This window comes from Egretta garzetta, unplaced genomic scaffold (assembly GCF_000687185.1).
Source record: "Egretta garzetta isolate BGI_Z169 unplaced genomic scaffold, ASM68718v1 scaffold163, whole genome shotgun sequence".
NCBI classification, from domain to species: Eukaryota; Metazoa; Chordata; class Aves; order Pelecaniformes; family Ardeidae; genus Egretta; species Egretta garzetta.
This window is the reverse complement of record NW_009259308.1, coordinates 6,485,798-6,508,772: the sequence shown is the minus strand read 5'-3', so window position 1 is coordinate 6,508,772 and position 22,975 is coordinate 6,485,798. Positions and strand designations below refer to the sequence as shown.

Sequence of the window (22,975 nt, the reverse complement as noted above, 5' to 3'; positions counted from 1 at the left end):
CACCACGGTTTTTCCTGTACCTTCTATCACACAGCTTCTGTATCATTCCATTGTCTAGATACTTCTCGGTTATGGACTTCCTCCTTTCTACCTTCATATATTTACAAAATAAAGCCTTTTGGAGTTTTACGTATGCTGCCTGGAGTAGCTGCCAGTTCAGGAGGAATGACTGTTCATCAATTTGATGGCTGCTCTCCTACCTACAGAGCACAGGAGCGCAGTCTCATCTTCCAGCATGGAACGCTGCTCTCCCCGCTTTCCTTTGGCACATACTCATCCCAAGGCAGTACTAGGAATGATGATTTTCATGCTTGCATTACCCTTACAAAGTTGTTAGCTGTTACTGAAGAAATTTTTCAATGTGAACTTTGAGTAATGCCTTTCACAGTACGCTCCGGCAGCTCCCAAGCGCCCTAACAATCTACAAAGCATGAGTTACCCTTTCCATGTGTTTTGGCAGCAGCCAAAAGAGATTTTCCAGTTTGTCATTAAGCAAGTCCCATTCATCTGATCTGTCAAACACTGTCAGACACTTTATAAATCATTATTTTGGGACCAGTAACAACCACAGAACAGCATATATGACATTCTCCCACCCACACAACTTGCACTCTGCCTTGCGGTCAAGCTGCTTTCACCCATGCTGCTGTTTTCCTGAAGGCCAGCCCCACTTCAAATCAATGCAAGCTGGGCTACTTGTAGTGATGGCTTGCATCTGTGTGAGCAGCAGGAAGTTACCCTGGCTGCCAGTGGGTATTTGTAACACAGTACAGGTTTAAAGTTAGAGCTCCAGAGGTAAAAACCCTCTACTGCTAGAGAAGGGCACAATCTGGAGTTGAACTTTGCAGCTCAAGCTATTCCTAACTAAGCCACAAAAAGCACACACTACTTGAGGGAGCAAAGATGAGGCGAGTTCTTCAAATTATTCCTGGCTCCTTTACAGCACATTGTTACACCTCTCCCTTTCCCCTTCCTTCGGGTAAAAATAATAGTAGTTACAAAAATAATAGTAGTTACCTTTCTTAGAAAATAATTGAGATCCACAGTTAAAATTATTACAAAAATTGCTACGTATTTCAAGTTGCCATATTGATGATTCTTTGATAATAGCTTAGTAACTCTTTTCCCATTTTGAATTTTTAAGTCATTCATTTACTTAAAATAATTTTTTTTTTAAATTTCACATCCCTTTTTGAAAGTAAAAATCCATTTAACCATCACCTACATACTCATATATTATCCTTATTTTGTTTCACATTATGAACTTTAGAGAGAGTAGGTTTTGTTTCTCTTCTCTCTGGAGGAGAGCCTCAACTGCTGTGCACTTGCAGCTCACGACCAGCTTCAGTGAAGCAATGGCAATTTCTATACGGCCAAGAGCTGCGCTGCCCTTGTGCTTAGAAAGCACTATATGGGTGGGCAGCAATGGGACTTTTTGGTAAATAGGAGTTTGCTTGTAGGATGTTTGCAGATGTGCCTCGTATTATTATTTGACAGTTTCCCCTTTTTACAGGTACTTACCGTGAAGTAGAGAAAAATTAACTGTTTTGTCAAAAGTAACTTACGGAAGAAAAAACATAGGTAACTAAACGGGTCTGTTTTCCCTACTGGTGGAAGATTCTCATTGCCATTACCTTAATTAAAAACTGCATTGTCTCTTCCCTCAAAGGTGGCCAGAAGCACAACGATGGTTTTAGAATATACCCATCACTAAGCAAAAAGTGTAGAACAGTGGCAAGAGAAGGGCAAAGAAGGAATAATCTTAAGTTTCCCTAACAGAGCTGCATGATTTGCCAAAATGAAAGGGTACTTTTCTACTGATGTTTTTATACCGATTTCCCCCTCTGTAAATAAGGAGACAACATTTATTTTAAAGATAAGTCTTTCCAAATGTCTCTATACATATATATTCATACATAAAAAAATGTATATGTTATGTCTCTGTAACCACTGAAAAAAGTATTATTTGCTTTAATCCATGCTAAGCTGTAATGGCACTATAAGAGTTAATTATTTAGAACAGCAGGCTGTAAAAGGAATAATCCTGCAGGAAATGTGGAGTGCATTATTTCTTTAGTGATCTCTGCTTCCATGGAAACAGTTTCTCAGCACAATTCTAAATCTCATAAAAGTAGGGCACTAGGTCTATGTAAAACAGCAAGACATTTCCAATTAAACAACCAGAATGCTTTTATCTAGGCCATTAAATACTTCGTTCAGTATCAAATATGATTACAATGTTCACTGGGATGTTAACAACCAGCTACTTCCCATGTGCCGGCTCTGTGGGGCCGGATGAAGTCACCCCGCACACATCCTGGCGGCCCTCGCCTCCATGGTGGGGTTTGCGGCAACAGCGCAGCACTTTCCCTTCCCCAGCAGACGCCGGGGCACGCTGCTCTGCCACAGCACGCCTTTCGAGGTGTGCCTTACTCCGTGCTGGTTGCTTTCCGCCTCCATGGCGTCTCTTACCCCTACACAACACGATGTATTCATAGCTCAGTAACACCCAGCAGACCAAATTCTCTGCTAGCACAGCAGGGAAGAGTTAATCTGGCTCCTGCTGCTGGCAGCAATAGAGCTAGAACCAACGCACTTGCATCAAATTTGGGTAATGAAAACAACTGTTTGAAAGGTACTTGGTGACCACCTTCCAAATTCACTGGAGTTGCCCATGAGAACAAACCTGTTACATTACTTACGTGATCCTACAGCCAGGCTTCTCTGTGAAAACAGTGTGGAAAACACCAATCTACCATCCTGGCATCCCTGCCACCAAGTACCAGGGGATAGTTTTCTGAAGGAGACTAAAGCAGAGGGTTTTAAGAACAAATGAAAGAAACAAATCTATACCGAGGTACATGGCTACTGCCCATAAAATTTAATCACTAGCCAGAAGTTTACACGCAGTAGTAGGAACAGTTTTGTGCTTAGTTCAAACCCTTTTTTGTATCAGCTATGACAAAGCTCCCTCTAGCGGTATTAAACCTTGCTGAATCACCTGGTTATCGATACAACTTGGAATAAAGAAATACCATATCCAATGCCCAAGAGACAAGAAGCTGTTACAAATATGGAACGCATCTTTCAAGGTACTGTGTACCCAGTCTTTATTAGTAGACTCTTGTGAACCACCAGTCAAGAATATCAAAGCAGCAAGCAAAAGTTAAAAAACCCCAATACCAATGGTGTTAGCTTCCTTTGTTTGGCTGGTTTTGGGTTTGGTTTTGTTGGGATTTGGATTTTGTTTGTTTGTTTTCCTCAACTGAATTGTTCTTGGGAAGTTACTTATTTAAAAAAAAAAAAAACCAAACCCACCAAACAAAAAAACACACCACCACAAAAAACCACCATTCCCTTCCCCTGGAACACAGGGTGTACATCCCTGTGGAGAAGCACTGCTGCTAACTGGGATAGCTAAACTTGCCTCAGCCAACAAATGCCTGTAAGGGATATTTGCCAGCAGTTATATCTTAGGGGTGGGTTGGTTGGTTTGTTTTTTTTTAAACTGTTGATTCTTCCAGTTTAAACTGTGTAGTTCTACCTGCTGCTCAACCACTTCCCATCTCCTGAGCAACCATTAACAGCTGATCTTACCTAAATAAACAGCATGTTCGTCCACAACAGGTATGCTAAAACAAGGCCAGCACAAAAGGAATAGCTAGGGGGGACAAGAAAAGCTTCACAATAAAAAAATTTAATGCCTTATATGTGTCTGGTAGCAGAATTGGCAGTATTAGTAAACTAGATTTTTATCTCCTTAGAAGCATGCAACTTCCAAACTTGAATTAACCACACAGTCAAAGTAAGTTATGAAAACGATGTTATTTTCTTACCATGGCTCCTGCCAACAAAATTATTACTTAGTATCACAAATGTGGTATTTCCAATTCCCATAAAAAGCGTGTGATAATACTGGATTACAATGGTACTAGCAGTTACATCTGCTCCCACACCACCCTGCTAATGAACTCTTAGGAGAAATCTGGAATCTTTGTGTGCATATTGAAGGCTCAATACTGCACCATGGCCTCTTCTCAAGAGACAAACTGCTTCAAAAGTATGTTTTACTCAAAACTTTTCATATGTAACATCACTGTTAAATCCAATTAATACAACTGTATTACTTTAACTCATTTTAATCATTAAACAGAGACGCAGCCAGCACATTGTTACCACTACCTGGGTAGTACTGACATCCGTCCTTAAATAGTTGGAAATAGACTGTATGTGGACAATGAATATTAACTACTTCATATCGCTGTTACACAAGAGGTTCAAAATGCTCTTCCTACAAATCAGAACTAGTTACAGCTTTCAGTACATACATTTATACCGTGTGATTTTTCTAGAGAGTAACCTATGCAAAACTGCGAAAGAATACCTTACACTGCAGACCACGCCACGACTAAGCGGGGAAGGAACGCCTTCTCATCAAGAGTGTAGTTTAAACTAGAAATACAGAAAGCCATGCAATATTTTTAATTAGGAAGTCCCAAAGATGACATTTGAGAATATATGCAGACCAAGTAACATGCCTTATAGAGATGGATACACCGAGTTTGTAAATTATACATAGTAGGGGGGTCTAAAGCTGCGCACCAGCAGATGTGAGCACAGAAGAGAGCATGGAACATCCTCCAATATTTTTAAGCCCATTGCTCTTGAATCTGCGTTGGGAGAATCACTGAGTATCAAGGGCTCCCATTTTCATACGATCAGGTTCTGCACCTTCCACTTAATAACAGAAAGAGACAAACATTTTGTGAGGCATAATAAAAAAGTAATTTTAACTTTCTGTAAAGGAGTTCCCTCCTTAGGATGCAACTCTACAATTTTAAAGCTTTTCAAACTCTTTATACAAATGAAAAGCTGAAGTTAAAAATGTAAACGTATAAAATCTTAAATTCCATTTCTGTTACATAGAACTAGATATATACACATATATATTTATTTAAAGTAAGAATTGAGTCCATTGTCTCCCCTCTAGATATAAGCTCAAGGTCTTGCTTGCTTCATGTTTTCAAATATATTTTAGACCTGAGAAACTTTGCTCAAGATAAATCTGTGTACATAGTAATAACTGTATACAAGTCAAGTTTCCTCATGATTTAGAAAGCAAAATTTAAAGCACATTTTTTCTATAAAGATTCACAGTGATCTAGCTCATGAAACATTTCCGAGCTGCAATCAAGAAACTTTTCAATCAAGATCAATCTGTTTCTAATTAACTTGAATATATACTTGTATGAAATTATAACTGAAGTACTGATATAAAACAGTTATGTTTTCTTATTGAACCGCACATTATAGAGAAGACTCTGAATATAAAAGTTGGTGGCTTTTTTTTTTTTCTTTAGAAAACAAACTTTTCTCCTTGTTGCGCTAAGTTTGTCATCAATCAAGAGCTCTTGTTTCCATAGGAAACAGTGGCAATTAGAAGCAGACAAATCACAATGATCTGGCAGAACAACATAATATCTCCTCGTAGAATGGAAGATCAGAAAGGCTGCAACCTGTAATAAGACAGGAATTACCATTTCCACTGGAAACAAGCACAACTACTACTGAGAAGTCGTGAAAACTTGCCAGCTTTTCCTCCCAAAATATAGAAGCAAGATGGCAAAGAACATGCCAGAAAGCTACTTGACCATAGGGATCAAGAGGGGGCGGGGGGTGAGAAATCAAATGATGTGCTAAACTACAACTGAATAAAAAACTTAAGACTGGATACCAGGAAAGCTTGCAATCAGTGAGCTACAAAATTTTCCTTTCAGTTAAGTTGTAGTTTCTCTTTTCTGATTTCATTCAAACTTCCAATCTTTAAAGGAACAAATTAATTCCAAGTTAGATGGGTACCTGTAGATAAAAAAATAGAAAGTTCCCAAACTGAAAGACTTCAGAGAAGACAAGCTCTCCTTGAAGACTGAAGCTCAGAATTCTTGCCAGGTTGTCCTTCTTCCCAAGTGGTGGACTGTTGGTCAATCGATCGATTCTGTGGCACTCGTTTTTTTTACAAGATGTTCATATTAAGTCGGATCACACACATTAGGAGTTTTTCAAAGTATGTTTAAACCATAACAGTAAGATGACATGGGACTCTGTAACAGTTACTATTAAAAATGGATAATCAGTCTGAAAGAGTTGACATGAAGGAGAGGAGGGGAAGAAAATGAGAAAAAAAAAAAAATCAGAATTCCACCATTTTTTTTGTTAAAGCCATCACATTGGAAATTCATTTGAACATTCATTCTCATTTTCTTCGGCATCATTACTCTTTTTGTCACTCTTGTATGTGGACAGGAACAAATTTTCTATCTGAGTCAAGAACTCTTCAGCAATGAAGCAGTTTGTTACCTTGCCCAAAGTCTTCCTCATGCACTCCAAAAGCTAGTCAAGAGAAAAGGAGATTTTTTAGAATCGTCATTTTTCCTCAGTTTATTTTTTTCCCCTTTCTAGCTGGTACGTATTCCACAGGGATTTTTATTTATATATTTGGGCATAACACTACAGAAAATGTTCAACTGCACAATATAAACTTCACAAAGGAACAGTCACACAGGAACACATGGGTGATTTAAAACCAATTCTTTAAAAATAATTACACAACAGCTAAATTCAGGAGTATGCTACCAACTCAATTTTAGATTTAAGCTGTTTATAAGCAAAGTCAGGTTGAGAGGAGGAAAAAAAAAAAAAAAAAAGAGATGTGGGTAGTCATTGTGTATGTGCTATCTGTTTATGTCTTTTGCTTTGGGCAGATTTTCTGTCTTGTTTGTGCAATTAATGTTACAGCTATAGTTATTTACAACTTCATGGCAATGACTACGCTGACTGGAAGATGAAAGTTCCCACTTGTGCATGACAAACATGGCACAGCTCTAGTCTACTGACTGAGCAAAGGACTAGGAAGTCCAAATCATCTCTCAAAACGGATGCAGCTCTCAACACTGAAAGCATACAACATCCTGAGAAGAGACATTATTAATTTGACATTCATTCTTCTCCAAACAGGTTAAAACTCGGTACCTGCATGCAACTGTTGTCCCCAACTCTCTCAAATGAACATTATTTTCATTCTGTTTCTAAGTTAATAAGCTACACTACGGAACTCATTTATTGTGATTAGTTTACATCTGTGTTCTAAAAATGTATCATCAGAAGTCACGTGAAGTTACGCAACAGATTTGTATTTAAAACATTTAAAATTAAAACTAAAAATTTAAAAGACAAAAAACTTACTTTCTGCAAACAAGTCAGGTCAGAATCTCTATGAAAAATTTTATTCATGGGGACACTGCTGTTGAAAGAAAAACAAATAGCAGTGCTGTAGAAAGCAGACATCTTTATTGAAACATCAATAATAAACATGCAAAATTCTAAACTGGCTGTTCTTTATAAGAGAAGTAGACATATACCTATGGCAGAATCTGTATTTTTCAATTATCCATCTTGTTTTTTCAAATATTAATTCCCACTGAGGTTCCTCCAACATCTGCTGTACTTCAAATTTGTAGGGCAGACCTGTAATCAGTTGAACATGACTTTCAGTGTTTCCAGCACATTCAGCTTTGTGGTTTTTTGTTTTTTTTTTTTTTTTTAAAGTTTTAGGTGCAATACCTTCCTTCCCCATAACTGTTCATCATTTAGTACTGACTGCAGAAGCTTGCAGTCCTGTCACCTGCCAGGAGGTTAAAGTAGAAGTATGATGTGCTTTGGATTCCAAATTTAATTTTGGTGGGAGTAGGGAACAAACCTGTTCTCCCTGCCCTCACCAACTCTTCAGGCCATAAGAAAGCACACAGAAATCTACAACACAACAGAAAAGTGTCAAAACAAACTGAGTTTTTATAACCTAGTACCACTGACATTGTGGTAGTCTCTCCAAGATCTGTGTGGTTATTAAAAAAGGTTTTGTTTTTCATGTATCAATTGGCTGATGAAGTGGCTGATTATTGTTCTAGGTTTCAGAGGAATTTTGTTCCCGAAGAAATTCTTCTAGTTTATTGCAGGTGGGAAAAGAATTTAGAAAGCATCCTAAGGGAACACCAGAAAATTCCTTGCAGAACACAATTCAATTACCAAAAATCAGGGAGAAAGAAAGACTGTAAATTTCAGTAAGTCATTTAAAAACAACAACAACAAAAAAGCACCTTTCCAAGATACTAAGAATCAAGTGAGATCAAAGGCGTGCTTTGCAACTGTACTTCAGTGTAAGTGAAAAGAAAGCAATAAATACAATTTGCTATTTGAACATATCTCAAATGTGAAAAGCGTTCAGTGCAGAACGCATTTCCAAGAGTAAGAATTAATCTATAGGAATATTGATGGCTCATATGAAATACTGATTTTTGTCCATTTGCACAGTACTATTGCACTACTGCCACAGCGTAACTATTCCAAAGAGCCAGAGGAGATACCATTTTGTAAAAAGCTCATTTCAGGAGATAAACATGAAGATGAAGTCCTCTCACACAGAAAATATATGTGACCAAAGAAGTATCTCCTTCTAAGGGCAGATAAAGTTTCTAAGTACTTTAACTCCACACTACAATAGGAAATGAGGATAAAAACGTGGTACTATCAGTACGGTAAACAGGAATTATTGCACAGATGTGGCCACCACTTCACATCCCCTAGGACTCTGAAGCAAGTCTGCAGGCAGATGGTCTCCCTTGCTTACTTCCACAGGAAAAAACAGAGGGGGAACTGTCGGGTCACACGGCTGCTGCTGTTTCCTTGCCAAGGAAATTGGAAACCTCCGAGTTTGAATGCATAAACAGGGAGTGGGAGGAGGAGAGAGAAGAAGCAGCTACTGTAACCATATACTGTTATCATGGGAATTATCCCCAAATTAATGTCAGGGAATGAGCAGAAGATCTGATCATCACTTAAAATACCATGAATTTTATGATACATTCTTAACTATTCAAGGAAGGAAAACATCCCATTGCCATGAAATGCCAGTGACCTTTTTAATCAAGAATTTGTTCTCTTAGGTTGGGACTCACGCCAGCACAGCACTTCATCGTTCGTATCTTCTCTTTTCCTGGACAGCTGGCAAGTTTGATCCTTTGACCTTCTGAATGCTAAGTTACTCAAATAAGGATTTTTGGCCGCTATAGCCGCCAATTCCTTGCTATTATACTTCTGTCTCCTCAATCAGAGGATCTGCTCAGAATTTTGTAATGTGGCAAAGTATAAGTAATACACATGAAGCAGTTTCTTAGTTTACATACATGGATACTGTATGTAAATAACAGTGAACCCTGTCCCAACCCTTTAATTCCTTTCACAGATTGTGGAGAGTATTAGTACAGAGAAGCAATCTTCTCTTTACGCCTGTATATTCCTGTCATGACAGCATGGACTACTTGCAGGGTCACTCTTTAAGTGAAATTTCTGGTTTAGTACAGCACAAGTTACCAAAATAAATATATAAATAACTATTTTTCAAGTTCAAGAACAGACATTTTTCCCCTTAGTGTCCAAAAGGAAAAGAAAAATTAACACAATGGATAAAATATTGGTACTTACGGTAGGAACCATCAGAGCTGATCTCATCGCTAATTACTAGGCAAGTAATCTGAGAATATGGAAGAGGATTATTTCGGTTGTAAGGACTTATAATCATTCCAATGAACATGGCGCCACCCCGGGAGAAATAACTCTAAAAAAAACCAAACACACACAAAAAAAACTACATACAAGAAATACAACCTTTGTCACAACAGCATTCTGAAATTTAAAAAAAAAAAAAAAAAAAAAAAAGTAAAATAGAATTTATGTCAATTTATGAGTGAACTTATTTTAAAGATGCATTAGGGCAACAATGGGTGTTAACATTGTAAATACCGGGGAAGCTTTAGGGTTGTTGGGAGGTTTCTTGCTATTTGTTTATTTTTAACATACAGACCCATGAGTACCTGGTATTTAGCTTGAGTGTCAATATCTCGTATTGAGGGGTTGGGGTCAAAGGCCGGGTGGGAATGGTACCATCCAATAACACTGTAACCTCTGGCAGCCAGTGTTTCCGAGGCCTGCGTTTGAGATACTGGATCCATCTCACACTGCAGTCCTGTACTGAGGCTATTGCATGGCTCTGCTGCACAAACCTGTTAAAAAAGTCTCCAGATAGATAAATGCAAGAAATCTCCATCAGTTAAGTAAAATTTGAAGAATTTTGAGACTCATATACCAGACCTTCCTCATCATAAGAGTTGAGAGGCCAACACTTGAACATAAGCATAACTCTAGCATTTCAAGGCTACAGTAAATAACTTCAGTACATTAGAATAGTCTCCCTTCAGAAATAACATTTACATCTATTCAAATTATATATTTTATTGTAACAGTTCTAATATTTTAGAGAAAATGTAAAAAGACAAACACTTACTTCTACAGTTTTATCAGCTTCAGAGTATCTTCCACCAAGAAGCCCTATTACTTCTGCCATAGACACATGAGAGTGCTAAAATGATATCAAACAATTATTAAAGTTCAAGTTGTATAATTTCTCCCAGCTTTGATCTGCACGCAACAGAATACATTGGCTTCACGGCTACAAGTCAGTAACTTCTATTTAGGAGGTAAACTTTGGACAGCTGAAGATTCTCACCCGGTGTTGCAATTTAAAGTAAACAGAAAAGATTATGTTTGCTTATTATATGCGTGCATGTATACAGTGCATTTTATAACACTTCCATACATGAAGTTCAAAAACTGAAGCCTGTGCAGTGCTGAACAACTGCACCAATTTTGGTATGGCCTGTTGTTATGAAAACACACATTGCTTTATAAACAAAAAGATCACCTCCCAGACCAGTAGAAAATGAACCCGTAAGATTTCAAAACAGCAGCCTATTTTAGAAAGTAGCTTTAAGCAAATTATATTTAAAGTATGACAGCGAGTAGTTAAGTAGTAATGCTCTTACTAGTGTACAACCATTTACCTTCCAGAAAAACTACGCACAGTATAAAAAAACCCACCATTAATCTTTAGGGACTTTACTTAATACTAGATTCTCACTTCTAGGTCTGAATAGAAAGAAGTTAACTGTACTGTGTTTCTCAATCTTCTTATGTTGTCCATTAAAAACAAACAAACAACAAACCAAACAAAGCCCCACAACATATATATTACAGCTTTTTGAAAGATAAAACTTAATCCTCACCAAATCCATTACTAAAAGTGCTTCAGAAGACACTTTCACCTGAAAAGGCTCCTGAAATGATAAAATGCAATAATGAGTATAAGAAAAGTAGCCTAAGTAATAAAGCACTCTTGATTATTCACTCATAGTACATACCTGTTTTTCTTCAGTGAATAAACAGCATGGTATCAGCTGAAAGGGATCAAAGGAACTATAAAACGAAAGAAAATTTCTCTAAAGATGCAGAACAGTCAGGAAACTTCTCAAGTTTCCCCTCTGCCTCCTTGGCAGAGGAGGACTAACCTTGTTTTCTTTACTGGATTTTCTCATCTCACACTAGGATGACTTCCACCAAATACAGAAACTCCACTCCCCACACTCATGAATTTCAATCCAAAAAATTTGAAATGCATGTATGTTACTGCAGACCGTAATACCTATTAATGACTTGCAGCCTTCCAGCCTGACACTGCCCACAGCATTTGTTTCATTTCTAGAAGACCTATTTGAATACAATGTACATCAAATAATACCTTTTTATTTGTCTTGAACCTTTAGATTTTGCAGGTTTCAGTTTTTCTTCCTCTCTTCTTCTCGCTAATTCTTCAGCAGACAGATGCTAAAAAAAATTAAAAGAAATCAGTCTTAGTGTCTTAAGTGCTCTTCCAGTAGTGATTCCAAAACCAACCCTTGACATCAGTGTCCTCTTGATATGCTATCAATTTGTGTGTTACAGGACTACTCAAGATAGAGGGTGATAGCCCTAGCAAAAACCAACAGCATGGAAGTAATGACAATCAGAGATCTAGTCCACAAGATGCCCCATGAGAGAATTCCTACATCCCCCAAGTCAATCAAATTCAGTAAAATCACAGCCCATATCGCAAACCATGCGTAAATGCGCATGTCATAACTAAGTAGAAAATCTGCCATTACAACCTGTGGCCAGAATTTATCACGACACCTCTTTAGGGATGAGTGTTTTCAAACTTAATTTCTGTCCAAATATGTATTCCGCAGAAAGTGTTAGAATTATTAACCACAGTTACTCAAACATAGGTATGGCATTATAACATAATGGAAGTAACTGTTACAGGTACTTGTTACTGAAGGCTGCAAATTTAAATGTTTTTTTATACAAGAAAAGAGGATGTTTACAGTTCTTCACTTTTTGTATCATTTGAAATTGAAATGGACAAGTGGATATTTTCTTTTTTACAAGTCTTCTATAAAATATTTAAAATTATATGGATTTTTCTAAGCACTTTATAAACCACAGCATTTCTGGGGCTATTGCTAGTAGCAGAATTAATACTAGGAACTCCTGCATTATAAGCCCAAAGAAACCACACAGTACTGAAAAAATAATTTAAATCTTATTCCCCTACCCCCTGCTGTTAGCTTAGTAAGGCCATTAACTGAAAACAAAGGGTCATGAAATCTCTGACAAGACAAGGCAAGGAGCCTTATACACATAAAACAGTGTAGGGCCATACACCCTCACAACATGAACACCTTTATGAACACCGTAGTACAGCTTTATTTATCAGCAGCATAAAGATGTAACAGCTGCTACATTATTTTCAAATTATTGCTTCCACAAAGAGAGGTTAAGTACTATTACACAACTGTTTTCCTGGTATATTTGATGCAACACCACCTGCTACCAATTAGCAAGAATTAATTCTGTAAGGAAAGTTTAGAACACAGAAGGGTTACCTCAAATGTCTGTCCTTCCAAATCCTTTGCATCACACCAGTTTCCCCAAGGGTCTCGCACTCGCCGTCGTCTTGTACGCTGCAGCAAGCAATTCAACATGAGTCAAGGATCATACTCCTGGAAAAACTGCATTTATTTAATTTAATCAGCCATAAGAACACTGTCCAAAAGGTTACTGCCACATGAACGTTACTAACACCGTGATGTATTTCCAGAAAGAAAGAACACCCTGGAGTTCTGTAGAATAAGTAGTTCACAATCTGTTATGAAATATCATTAGTGAAGTTTTCAGTTTTTAAGGCTGTAAAGCATTACACCTGGTTGATGCTCCATGGATCATCATCTCTGACAGCAACAGTGCATTATTATCCAGCTCTGAATTATAGCTCAGACAATATAAGAAGCTATAAAACCAGTATGTTTACATGCAGTGTATGCTACAGTTCTTTATTTCAATTTTTGTTTTCCAGTGGGACTGATTTAGTTTTTCTCTCATCAAGTAATCTGCTTAGCTATGAAGTAGTTAAAAAAGCTACACTAAATGTGAATATGAAAATTAAATCTGGCAAGCCTGGGTAATTCATGTAGTTAGAAAGGAGTTACTACTAATTGTGTGCATAAGGCTCTCAGTAAGTCATATCATATATCTACTATACTTAAACAGTTAAAATGCAAGCAACTTAAATCACACACTACCACCACACTCCACTATTTTCTGGCTAATATTAGCTAATAAATTATGGGGAGGTGGGGAGGAAGGGGTTGGGGCTGCAGGGAAAAGACTGAAACACAGTCATAGTTAAGTACCCGAACAGAAATCAAACGTGTAAGACAGCAGAAGTTAGGACAGACAGCTGTCAGATAGCAGAATATGCACTTAGACTGACACTCAAATTACAGGGCATTATAATGAAACCGCAAACTGAATGAGAGAAGAAATTTCCCAAAATACCCTAGTTTGAAAATAAAAATTGAGAAGACCTTCTCCACCCTGAATGTTTTTTGCTGCCCCCACCTCCCTCACCAAAACGTACCATGGACTGCAATCGCTGAGCAAGCTGGTATGCTTCCGCTGTGTCTTTGCCTTCTTTGGACCGTGTTTTATCAGCTGGTTGGGGTCGGTTATAGACAGCCTGTTCTACAGGATACAGGAGAGGGATACGCTGTATTTCAGTAAAGTATTTCTGGTACAGAGCCAAGAATGACATAGATAAGTGGTAACGAGAAGCACCATAAAGAAAAAAAAGCAACAAAACCCCCCCACAGTGAAAAGACATCTCTTGATGGTTGTGTTACTAAGTGATTATGTAGCCCTCTCCCACCACCACAGCATTTTTAAGAAAGGAAAAAACCTCCTTCCTTACTGTTTCATTGAGTTCAGACAAAATGTATTTGCAGACCATTCCTCCTCTCCTAGGTGACCAAAATCAATCCCGAGAGACTAAACCAACAGTAACTTATAGGTGTACACATATACTTTTAACCTGTCACCTAATTTTAACATTTGAATCTTGTAAAAACTAGCCCTGAGGATGAAAACATTGGTTTTTATTTAGGAAATAGTTGTAATTCAGTATGGGAAAAGAAACAAAAACTTGAATTCTGTCTTACATGGAGGGAGGACAGAATTTCAGATGCAGCAGGTATAAGAAAAAAAAAAATCCAGCACTGGATACACAGGAAAGCACAAAACAAAAAACCACCCCACCATCTGGTGTGCAGTAAACATGAGGGGGGGAAGGGGAGAAGAAAAAAAAGAAAAGGTCTTGTGTAAAACCAAAAATCCATAACCCTGTAAGCACGTTACAAACTCATCTAGATTTTCACAGGTCATTGAGAGACAATCTGCTCAGAAGGTCCTTCCTAGTAAGGATTAACGCGTACCCTTCTGTGTGAGCAGTACACCCTAACATTACGTAGTCCTTCAGCATTAATTCCAAAATAGGCCACAGCCATCCAAGTTGGAACATGACTATACTAAATATAGTGCAAAAAAAAAAAAGTTATCTTCCACAACACTTAAATGTAACAACTTCTATTTAAGACATTAAGAGTACAGAGAAGTTAGAAGATTATCCACATGGATGCTTGATGCCGATTAAGCGCAGTCATCCATGCTTCAGTGAACTTACAACTTTTCTTTCAAAGACATCTACTAACCTTAATGTTTACCCTTCGCATAAAAATATTCATTTTAATAAAAAAGCTGACAGTCAACAATAGATGTGTTCAGCAAGAACTGATTAGAATTTAAGTTCTGAATTGATCAATAAAAATGTCTTTACCACAGCCAAAGTTAATTGCTCCTATTAGTTCCAGGTACGTGTGGATCCGTCCAATGCAGTTAACGTCACCGCAGTTCTTGAGCCCTGGACGTACTGAAGTCTTATTCAGGTATTTGGGTTTACATCTCTCCCTAAAATAAAGTATAGCACATTGGCAAATAGTAAAACAAATCATGGCAGGGGGAAGGAATTGCATGACTTAAGCTGAGATTAAGACAGAGACTGCAGTGGTTTTTTTCCCCCCCGCAATGCACACACTACACAGGGCAACCACAGCAAAAATGTAAGTTTCACAAAACAGATACAATTTATTTTAGGGTTATTCATACCTATGAAGAGTGAAACTTATGTTCCATGCATTAAAACAAACTCTTCAAAACAACTGGTGCCAGGAAGCAATTAACTACTCAGTAGTACTACGATACTGTTAAACTGATGTAAGAAAATCTGCCTTAATTAGTCTAAACAGCTCATATAATCATAGACTTCCTTCGTGTAATAAATAAGCCTGTTTTCACTCTGTATGTGCTTATTACTTGCTTTTAAACTGATACTGAATTGTTTCAGTTCAACACTTCTCTGGTATGGAATTTTAAAGTCTCTTTGCAACTAGAAAAAGCTGTCAATATACAAGACAACTGAATGAGAATGGAGTTAAACTCAGCAATTCTTTCTACTTAAAAGCAAGCTAGCCAACACAACAAGCACACAAAACAAAATTGCTAACAGAACGAACTGTATATTGAGCCTGCTACCACAAATTACTAAGGTTCCTTAAAGTGATTCTTTGGAGATGGAATATAAAATATTCAAGTGTACAAGCATTACTCCAAATTGATTCTTAATTTGAAGTATTCTTCTGGTCAAGAGTATTTGCTTTAGCACAGACTATTTCCTCTAGCTGCCCTTCTGTAAAGGCAGTATTACAATGCTACAGATCTCATTACCAAGTTACTTTAATCAGTTATATTGAGGAACCATTTATTAAAACCATATATACATTGGTACATACAGGATGACAAAAACTGGAAGAAAATAATGTAACCAAAATGGATGCAGCCTATTCTGATATATAACACTCCTTTTCATAATGCTTCAAAGTATTTTCATTGCTTAGCTTCCAGTATGCCAGAAAAAACTGGGAAGATGCAAAAGCAGCATTAATAATCAGTGCTGCTCACTGGCCATCTTTATAATGCTACCATAAAATTAGTTTTACTCCATTCAAAAGTATATTAGTACCAAGTAGTGTTTTAACTACAACCAAGCCAGACATGAGTTATCTTAATCACTTATATTAGTAAATATATCTTACCATTGATCCAAAATATAATTCCTAATTTTCAAATAACGCTCTGGTGTTTTGGCCTGGCGCCCTTCAAAAAATTCAGGAATAGCTTGCTTTTCTTCGTCCAGAATGATGCTTCTGTCAACCTCCACTTCTTGATCGGGTGCCTTAAGCTCCTCTGCTTCTTCTGGATGATCTTCATCCGCTTGGCAGGAAGAAGGAAAAAGCAACCCGTTATCAGCCAGGTCTCTCTGCCCCTCATTCAGCTCCTGATCAGTTACTTGCCCAGTACCACGAGATGGTACTAGTCTGCCTTGTTCAGCTTTCTCAATGAAATTATTGTATTGCTGGTAATCTAAATTCAGAGATTTATCACCATTCAGGTGCTGAGAACATGTTGCTGCAACACCTGGAAATAGTAATGCATCCACTGTATCTTGCTTGGTATGTGGAGGATCTTCTTTAGGTAAAGAAATCGCAGAACTGTGTCCAACAGATGAAAAACCATGTTCCATTCCTTTTGTTTCTTCAACTGGGCTTTTTGAAATAACCGATAATTCAGATTTTCCAGTTTCTTGCTGGAAGGTAGGAGAAAGTAGTTCATCCACGTCATCAGTTATGTCTACTTCTTCATCATCTGACAGCTTTTCAATTTTCACTGCATTCAGATTGGGGTCTGCACGGCCTCTCAAATTTCCAGATGACCATGCTTCTACCCTTATCCCATCTTCAATGGGAAGACTGCTACCAATCTGACTTTGCTCTTCTTTTTCAGAATCACCATTTTTTGCCTTAGGAAAATATAAAATACTTTTTTAAAAGGGAAAAACAAAACAATCCCCTCTGCCTCCCAAATAGTCAGAACTATTTTACTTGAACAGCACACATTCTGAAGTGTTTCTTCCTCATCTTACCCTTTTAATAAATTTTAATCCATTGCAATTGACTTTTACAAAGCATTATAGGTATACTTCTAGCCCAAGTGTAAACTAACATGTATTTCTGTTAAAAAAAACCAAACCAAAACAAAAACCAGACAGTAGTAATTTCTTCTTAAATGCCCTCAAAGTCTCAAATGAGGCTAAAGCTAAAACTACAATACACAGCTGGAACAGCTGCATAGTGGAAAACAAGTATTTTCAGACTAACAACCAACAGTAAGAGAGACTACAATTATACTACGTTTAGTTATACCAGCAATAAGAATACTGAAGTCATTCTAGGAATTTGAAATCAGGTCTGACTTCATATTTAAATCTGCAAATAAGCGCATTCCACGTTTCTACATATGGGAATAAACAGACTACGTACTTAAACCGTAACTTTGACGTACCCTGAAAAGACAGGTTAAAATAAAGCTACATGTACCACAGCATTCTTGTCAAGCAGCCTTTTTGCTAACTAGAGAGATACTCTGTTTACCTTGTTCTTGAAATACTGCCGAGCATAGCTCTTTACTTGTAGAACAGTACGACTTCCAATCAACTTGGCAATTTTCGTCCACCGGCGCCCAAATTTCACCTAGTACAACAATGCACATTTAAGCTACCCAAACTCTAACGTTCCAGAGATTGCACTTTATGTGACAGAAGAGTTTAAAAACACAGTTATTCACTACAAATGCACAAACAGTACAGCAAACCTATGGTGAAGAACCTCACTCCTCATATTATACCAAGAAAAGTTACATCCAACAGTAGGTTATCGCTATTCTGAAGTAGAGGATCTCCTTCACCCAATTCAAGCACGCGGTAAATTATGCTGCCTGCTAACCCAAGGAATCCTACTGCAATGAATTTGTACTTGGCAAAGGAAAACCTATTATGTTTAGCACTGTACAACCATATACTCTCTAAAGACCTTACAACAGTTGTTAAAGGATTTCACTGTATTAGCTGATTTGCCTTAATCACACACTATACTTCCTGTAGTTAACTACAGCATTACGATTGTACAATTCATAAAGCTATATATTTGAGATATTTTGTGATCTCAAATTGTAATCAGCCTCATGTGAACAAAATCTGGTAAACAAAGCCATTTTGGGGGATTCATTGATATAAATCTGATTTATCATTACACTCTTAGTACATGGCAATTATTTTCACCACATTAGAAGTGCAGAAGCAGATAAATATAACATGCTTATTTCTATTAATTATTATTTTGTTATTTAAACTAATGACTTGTATTCAAAATATTAAATATATAAACAAACTTACCAATCCTTGTTCAAACAGTTCTTTTTCTTCTGATGTCCACTTTAACGAGTAGCTAGCTGATTTTGTAGGTGATCGCACCCTAGAAAAATAGGAAACATAAGTTAGTGCTTTCTTAAAAATATATATTCTCAAGTCCCAGTAACTGAAGGCAACTTCTGACAGGAGGACTATCCCCCATTTTCTTTAAAACTCAAGGTATCGCTTTAAACATGAATGTGGCTGATAAATACAATATCAAAAATCACGTCAGCTTCTCCATCACGAAGGAAGATTCAAGGCAACACAACATTCATCAGTAACAGTACAGAAAAACATGGAAGCAGTAAACAAGAGTTCAGGCAAGAAAGCCAACTAGAATTAACAAGGTTTTTTTCCATAAGGACCACTGTGCTACAGAAAACAAACTAGTTTACTACAGGCCTATTATTACACACAACAATATTTCTTTGCACTGAAAGGCCTCTTAAATAATTTTGTGCAGCCAAATAAAAGGAACTAAGGAACTGTAACTTCTTTTAATAGTGTCCAGTAACTTAAGAAAAATCAGACAACACACTTAAAAACGCAACGCAACTCAATCATTAAAGTGTACGTACATGACTTTTCCAGTTTTCTTATGTGGGCTGCAAATAAAAAACATGAAAATAAAAATTAATAATTGTAATGCTGTTGCATATCTCAGCAAGTAAACTTATTTTGGAAGGACTTTTCATCTCTTCTTATCTAACCGAGAATTTTTTCCATGAACACAGCTTACCTTTTCATAGATCTTTTCTCCACTTCCTTTTGATTGACCCATATTTTTTCAGAAAGTGATTTATGAGATAAATAATATCTGAAATAGTCACTAAGTAAGTTTTCAAAACAGAAATATTTGTACACATGGGAATTTGAATAATCATATAAATTATTGTATTGGGTTGGGTTGAGATGGAGTTAATTTTCCCCAATAGCAGCTCTTGTAGTGCTGTGCTTTCTACTGGTAGCTGGAAGAAGCGCTGGTAACACAGCAGTGCTTTGGCTACTGTGCAGCACCAAGGCTGCATCTCCAACGTTCCCTCACCACCACCAGTGGGCTGGGAGGGGGCAAGATCTTGGGAGGGGACATAGCCAAGAAACCTGACCTAGCCTGACCAAAGGAATATTCCATACCATATGACGTCAGCTCAGAGATAAAAGCTAAGGGAAAGGAGGAGGAAGAGGGAGCGTTTGTTTTTTATGATGTTTTGTCTTCCAGAGCAACTGCTATGTGTACTGAAGCCCTGCTTCCTGGGAAGTGGCTGGACATTGCCTGCTAAGGGGAAGTAGAGAATAAAATCTTTGTTTTCCTTTTGCTACTGCGCGCAGCCTTTGCTTTTATTAACCTGCCTTTATCTTGATCCATGAGTTTTTTCTTTTCCATCTCATTTTCTCCCCGCCTGTCCTGCTGAGGGGGCATGATAGAGCGGCTTGGTGGCACCTGGCATATAGCCAGGGTCAACCCATCACAATTATACTGGTTCATAATTAGTCAGCTGTAGAAGCAAATACTGCACTGCTTTCAAAACAAATTTCACACACACCTACTAGTTTAATGCATAAGGAAGTGACTTTGACTTCAGAACCCCTGTGCTCACTTTATTTGCAGCAAACTAGGCATCCTGTTTCTACAACAGCATTCTTCTTTTTTGACTTAGAAAACATACTAAAATACATTGTACTGATACCTTATTTATTTTCAAATTAAGCCCCAGTAATTAATTCTATTAGGAAAAATTCAATTGCTTTATTTTCTTGTTCCTCTGTTACTGTATATTACTACACTCAATTACAAAAAGAGCATGAAAATAAATTAGGCTGCGATTACTGTTGCTATAACCTACCTAGTCTGCAAGGTCAACTTACGCCAGAAATGCTACTACTGGTAAAACTATGTAAGCCAACATCACTTAAAAAAAAAAAAAAAAAAAAAAGAAAAAAGAAAGAAGTGCACCAGCTGTGTTCCTTCCCGTTTTCATCTTGCATGCTGGCAGAAGCATGAATGTAGCCAGACAAAATTTGACAGTAAACCAGTCCAAGAGAAGAATAATTCAGCAAAAAGAACTAGCTATTTTTAGCCAGCTCAGCTGTTTGATCAGGTTCACTATGAAGCTACACAAGCAACTGCATCAGCACAATGTTGGAGGCAGCACTGAACAAGCTGCTGAAGTGGGGACAAATACTGCTATATTAGGTGCCAGTGCCAGCTTAAATCCGACAGGCTTTGGAGTAATTTTCTGAAGAATCAGAAGCATCAGATGAAGCTGCAGGTAGCTAGGTGATTAATTCAGGGGTCCTCCTTGATTTCTGCAATCTACCTACAAGCTGACAGTGCTTCAGTCACCCTAACAAGAAAAGATTTGTCCAGTTCCTTTAGAAAAGAGGAGGTTTTCTGTTGTTACACAGGAAAACATACAAGCAAATCAGCAAAAGGATACTCTTCTTCCAGCAACATTTTCTCAATGACAGCTCTGTTTTCTTCACTAATGCTGCTGTCCAATGTCCATGGCTGCAAACAATACAAATATGTTCTAATATTTGAATTCTGTCACATGGTTACTTGAGTATCAAGAATATATAATAGTTTCTAAAAGTAAACAAAAAGCACTTGTTTTGTTTTGTACACCTAAACGAGCATGTACATGGAGGGAAGAGAATGTAGAAAACAGAATTTCTGATAACCTTTCTAGAAGTACCATTCGTTTAAAAAATACTTACAAGACTGTTATCAGTTCTCCAAGATGAATCGAGATAGTGATCCTGCAGCAAGCCTGAAGCTGTGTTTTCATGATCTCTGAAAAAGATTCCGGTGTTCAAAACAATGCAAACATCCTCAAACAAAATGAATGCTGTCAGAGTTAAAATAATGGTGTAGTAAATAACAAAAACATTAACAGAAGATGACAGAATTAGATATTAAAATCATATATTGCAGACTATTACGTAACGTTAGTCTCTTATAATATTCCATTAGACATAGGATAAAACCCCCTCAGTAAGTCATCTTTCTTAGTAATCTCAGTACCAACTCCTCACTTACCTCATCGCAGACTATGTGATACCAGTGAAACCCTGAACAGTAAAAATTCTCTTCCAGAAAGACTGAAAGCAGGAGGGACCTTGTTAAATATACACAAATGAAAGAAGCCAGAATTGTATGGTCAAATAAAGGACTATATTTTTAATGCTAAACGTGTCAGTGAGTTGTGTTATCTCCACTTAACCTTTCTCCATCTTTCCCCAAATAAGGTAAAAACAGCCCCTTATCAAGGAAGAACTGCTTTCCTCCTGAGGAAAGCTCATTCTTACACAAGGTTTAACAGAATCCTATCACGCTGAATTGTCAGTGCTCTTATGGACTTCATTCAGATTATGCTTAATCTTTTCTGTAAAGAACTACTTATTACCTTTAGAAATCTGTCACTGATTAACATAATTGACCAACTTTTTTCTATTTTAATGCAGCATAAAACCTCCTTAGTAATTAACGTAATTTTTTTTGTCATTCTTTGCTTCCAGAACATTCCGAGTTTTCTAAAGACTAATTACTCCTATATCCATTGCAATGCTACTAAAATTAAATTCACCTACTGTTCCAAACTGTTTTCTGCCAGCAGGTCAAGCATCTCTTTATAGGTCAGGATAAATCCTCACGTACAGCCAGAAACCAGTGTAAGTCCTGCTTCTTTTGGAGCATATAAAGAAATGGGTCAGATCTAGCAGCCCCCTTTGCCCAGTACTCTGCCTCCGACAGTGGCAACAGCAGATGCTACTCTAGGACAGCAGACGAGCCCAGCCGCTGTCTCTAAAACAATCCTCTCATACTCTCCAGCACGCGCAGCTGCGAGATTTGTGGTGCTGGAATTGCTGTCCATTCACTTCAACATCTGCTTACAGATCCCTTACCCGTCAATTTGTTGACTCAGTTTCCTGACCCTCCCTATGTTCACTTTTCTGAGCCTATCTGCCTCCTCAAGTTCACTACCAGTTATGCAACCCAGCACCTTCCTTTAAAGGAGCCTCCTAGCAGTCGCACTAAGCGTCCCCAGTTCGCGGACTGTTGGATCCGACGGCAGCTCCGCGTTCCCCTCGCTTTAATGATTGCACAGGCCCCGTTCTCAGCGCCCTGCCCGATGGTGCTCAGCACCGGCGCTCCCCCCTGCCCCCCCACCAACGCCCGCAGCGGCCCTCAATGAGACTCCAAGGGCTCTCGCCTGGGGCGCCCGGCGGCGGGAAGCACTGGCAGCGGCCAGAGTCCCGGGCGAGCGCGGCCCTGCCCGGGCAGCCCCC

At 37.9% G+C, this 22,975-nt stretch overlaps 1 protein-coding gene across 9 annotated transcripts; it reads right to left on the bottom strand.

The window, feature by feature from the left end:
* Window positions 1–30: 30 nt before the first annotated feature.
* MYSM1 (Myb like, SWIRM and MPN domains 1) lies at window positions 31–22,868 on the bottom strand. Of its 9 annotated transcripts, none has more exons than XR_004841643.1 (21): window positions 22,277–22,868; window positions 21,404–21,479; window positions 21,124–21,194; window positions 19,425–19,502; window positions 19,264–19,290; window positions 18,668–18,746; window positions 17,868–17,966; window positions 16,473–17,236; window positions 15,158–15,288; window positions 13,907–14,010; window positions 12,873–12,950; window positions 11,687–11,772; window positions 11,310–11,364; window positions 11,175–11,225; window positions 10,397–10,471; window positions 9,927–10,115; window positions 9,538–9,670; window positions 7,419–7,524; window positions 7,243–7,300; window positions 5,860–6,390; window positions 31–4,737 (listed from the first exon to the last, which is right to left on the bottom strand). XR_004841643.1 is itself a non-coding variant. In XM_035891734.1 (20 exons), exons 1-20 carry the CDS (start codon window positions 22,309–22,311, stop codon window positions 6,223–6,225), a joined length of 2,463 nt encoding a protein of 820 aa, XP_035747627.1. In that variant the 5' UTR covers window positions 22,312–22,868; the 3' UTR covers window positions 1,166–6,222. The 9 variants fall into 9 exon arrangements, 5 of the variants coding, with proteins under 5 accessions (XP_035747627.1, XP_009634467.1, XP_035747628.1 ...); XR_004841644.1 differs by having other exon boundaries at window positions 31–4,452; XR_004841642.1 differs by having other exon boundaries at window positions 1,166–2,474; window positions 2,703–6,390.
* Window positions 22,869–22,975: the final 107 nt, after the last annotated feature.

Excerpts from the sequence above, each read along its gene's own strand:
- MYSM1 (XM_035891734.1), bottom strand. The coding sequence starts at position 22,311 with ATGCTTGACCTGCTGGCAGAAAACAGTTTGGAACA. Across the intron at positions 14,011-15,157 it reads AGCAATTAACTTTGGCTGTG|AACAGGCTGTCTATAACCGA; the intron begins GTAAAGACATTT and ends TGTATCCTGTAG. Across the intron at positions 7,301-7,418 it reads AAATACAGATTCTGCCATAG|CAGTGTCCCCATGAATAAAA; the intron begins GTATATGTCTAC and ends TTCTTTCAACAG.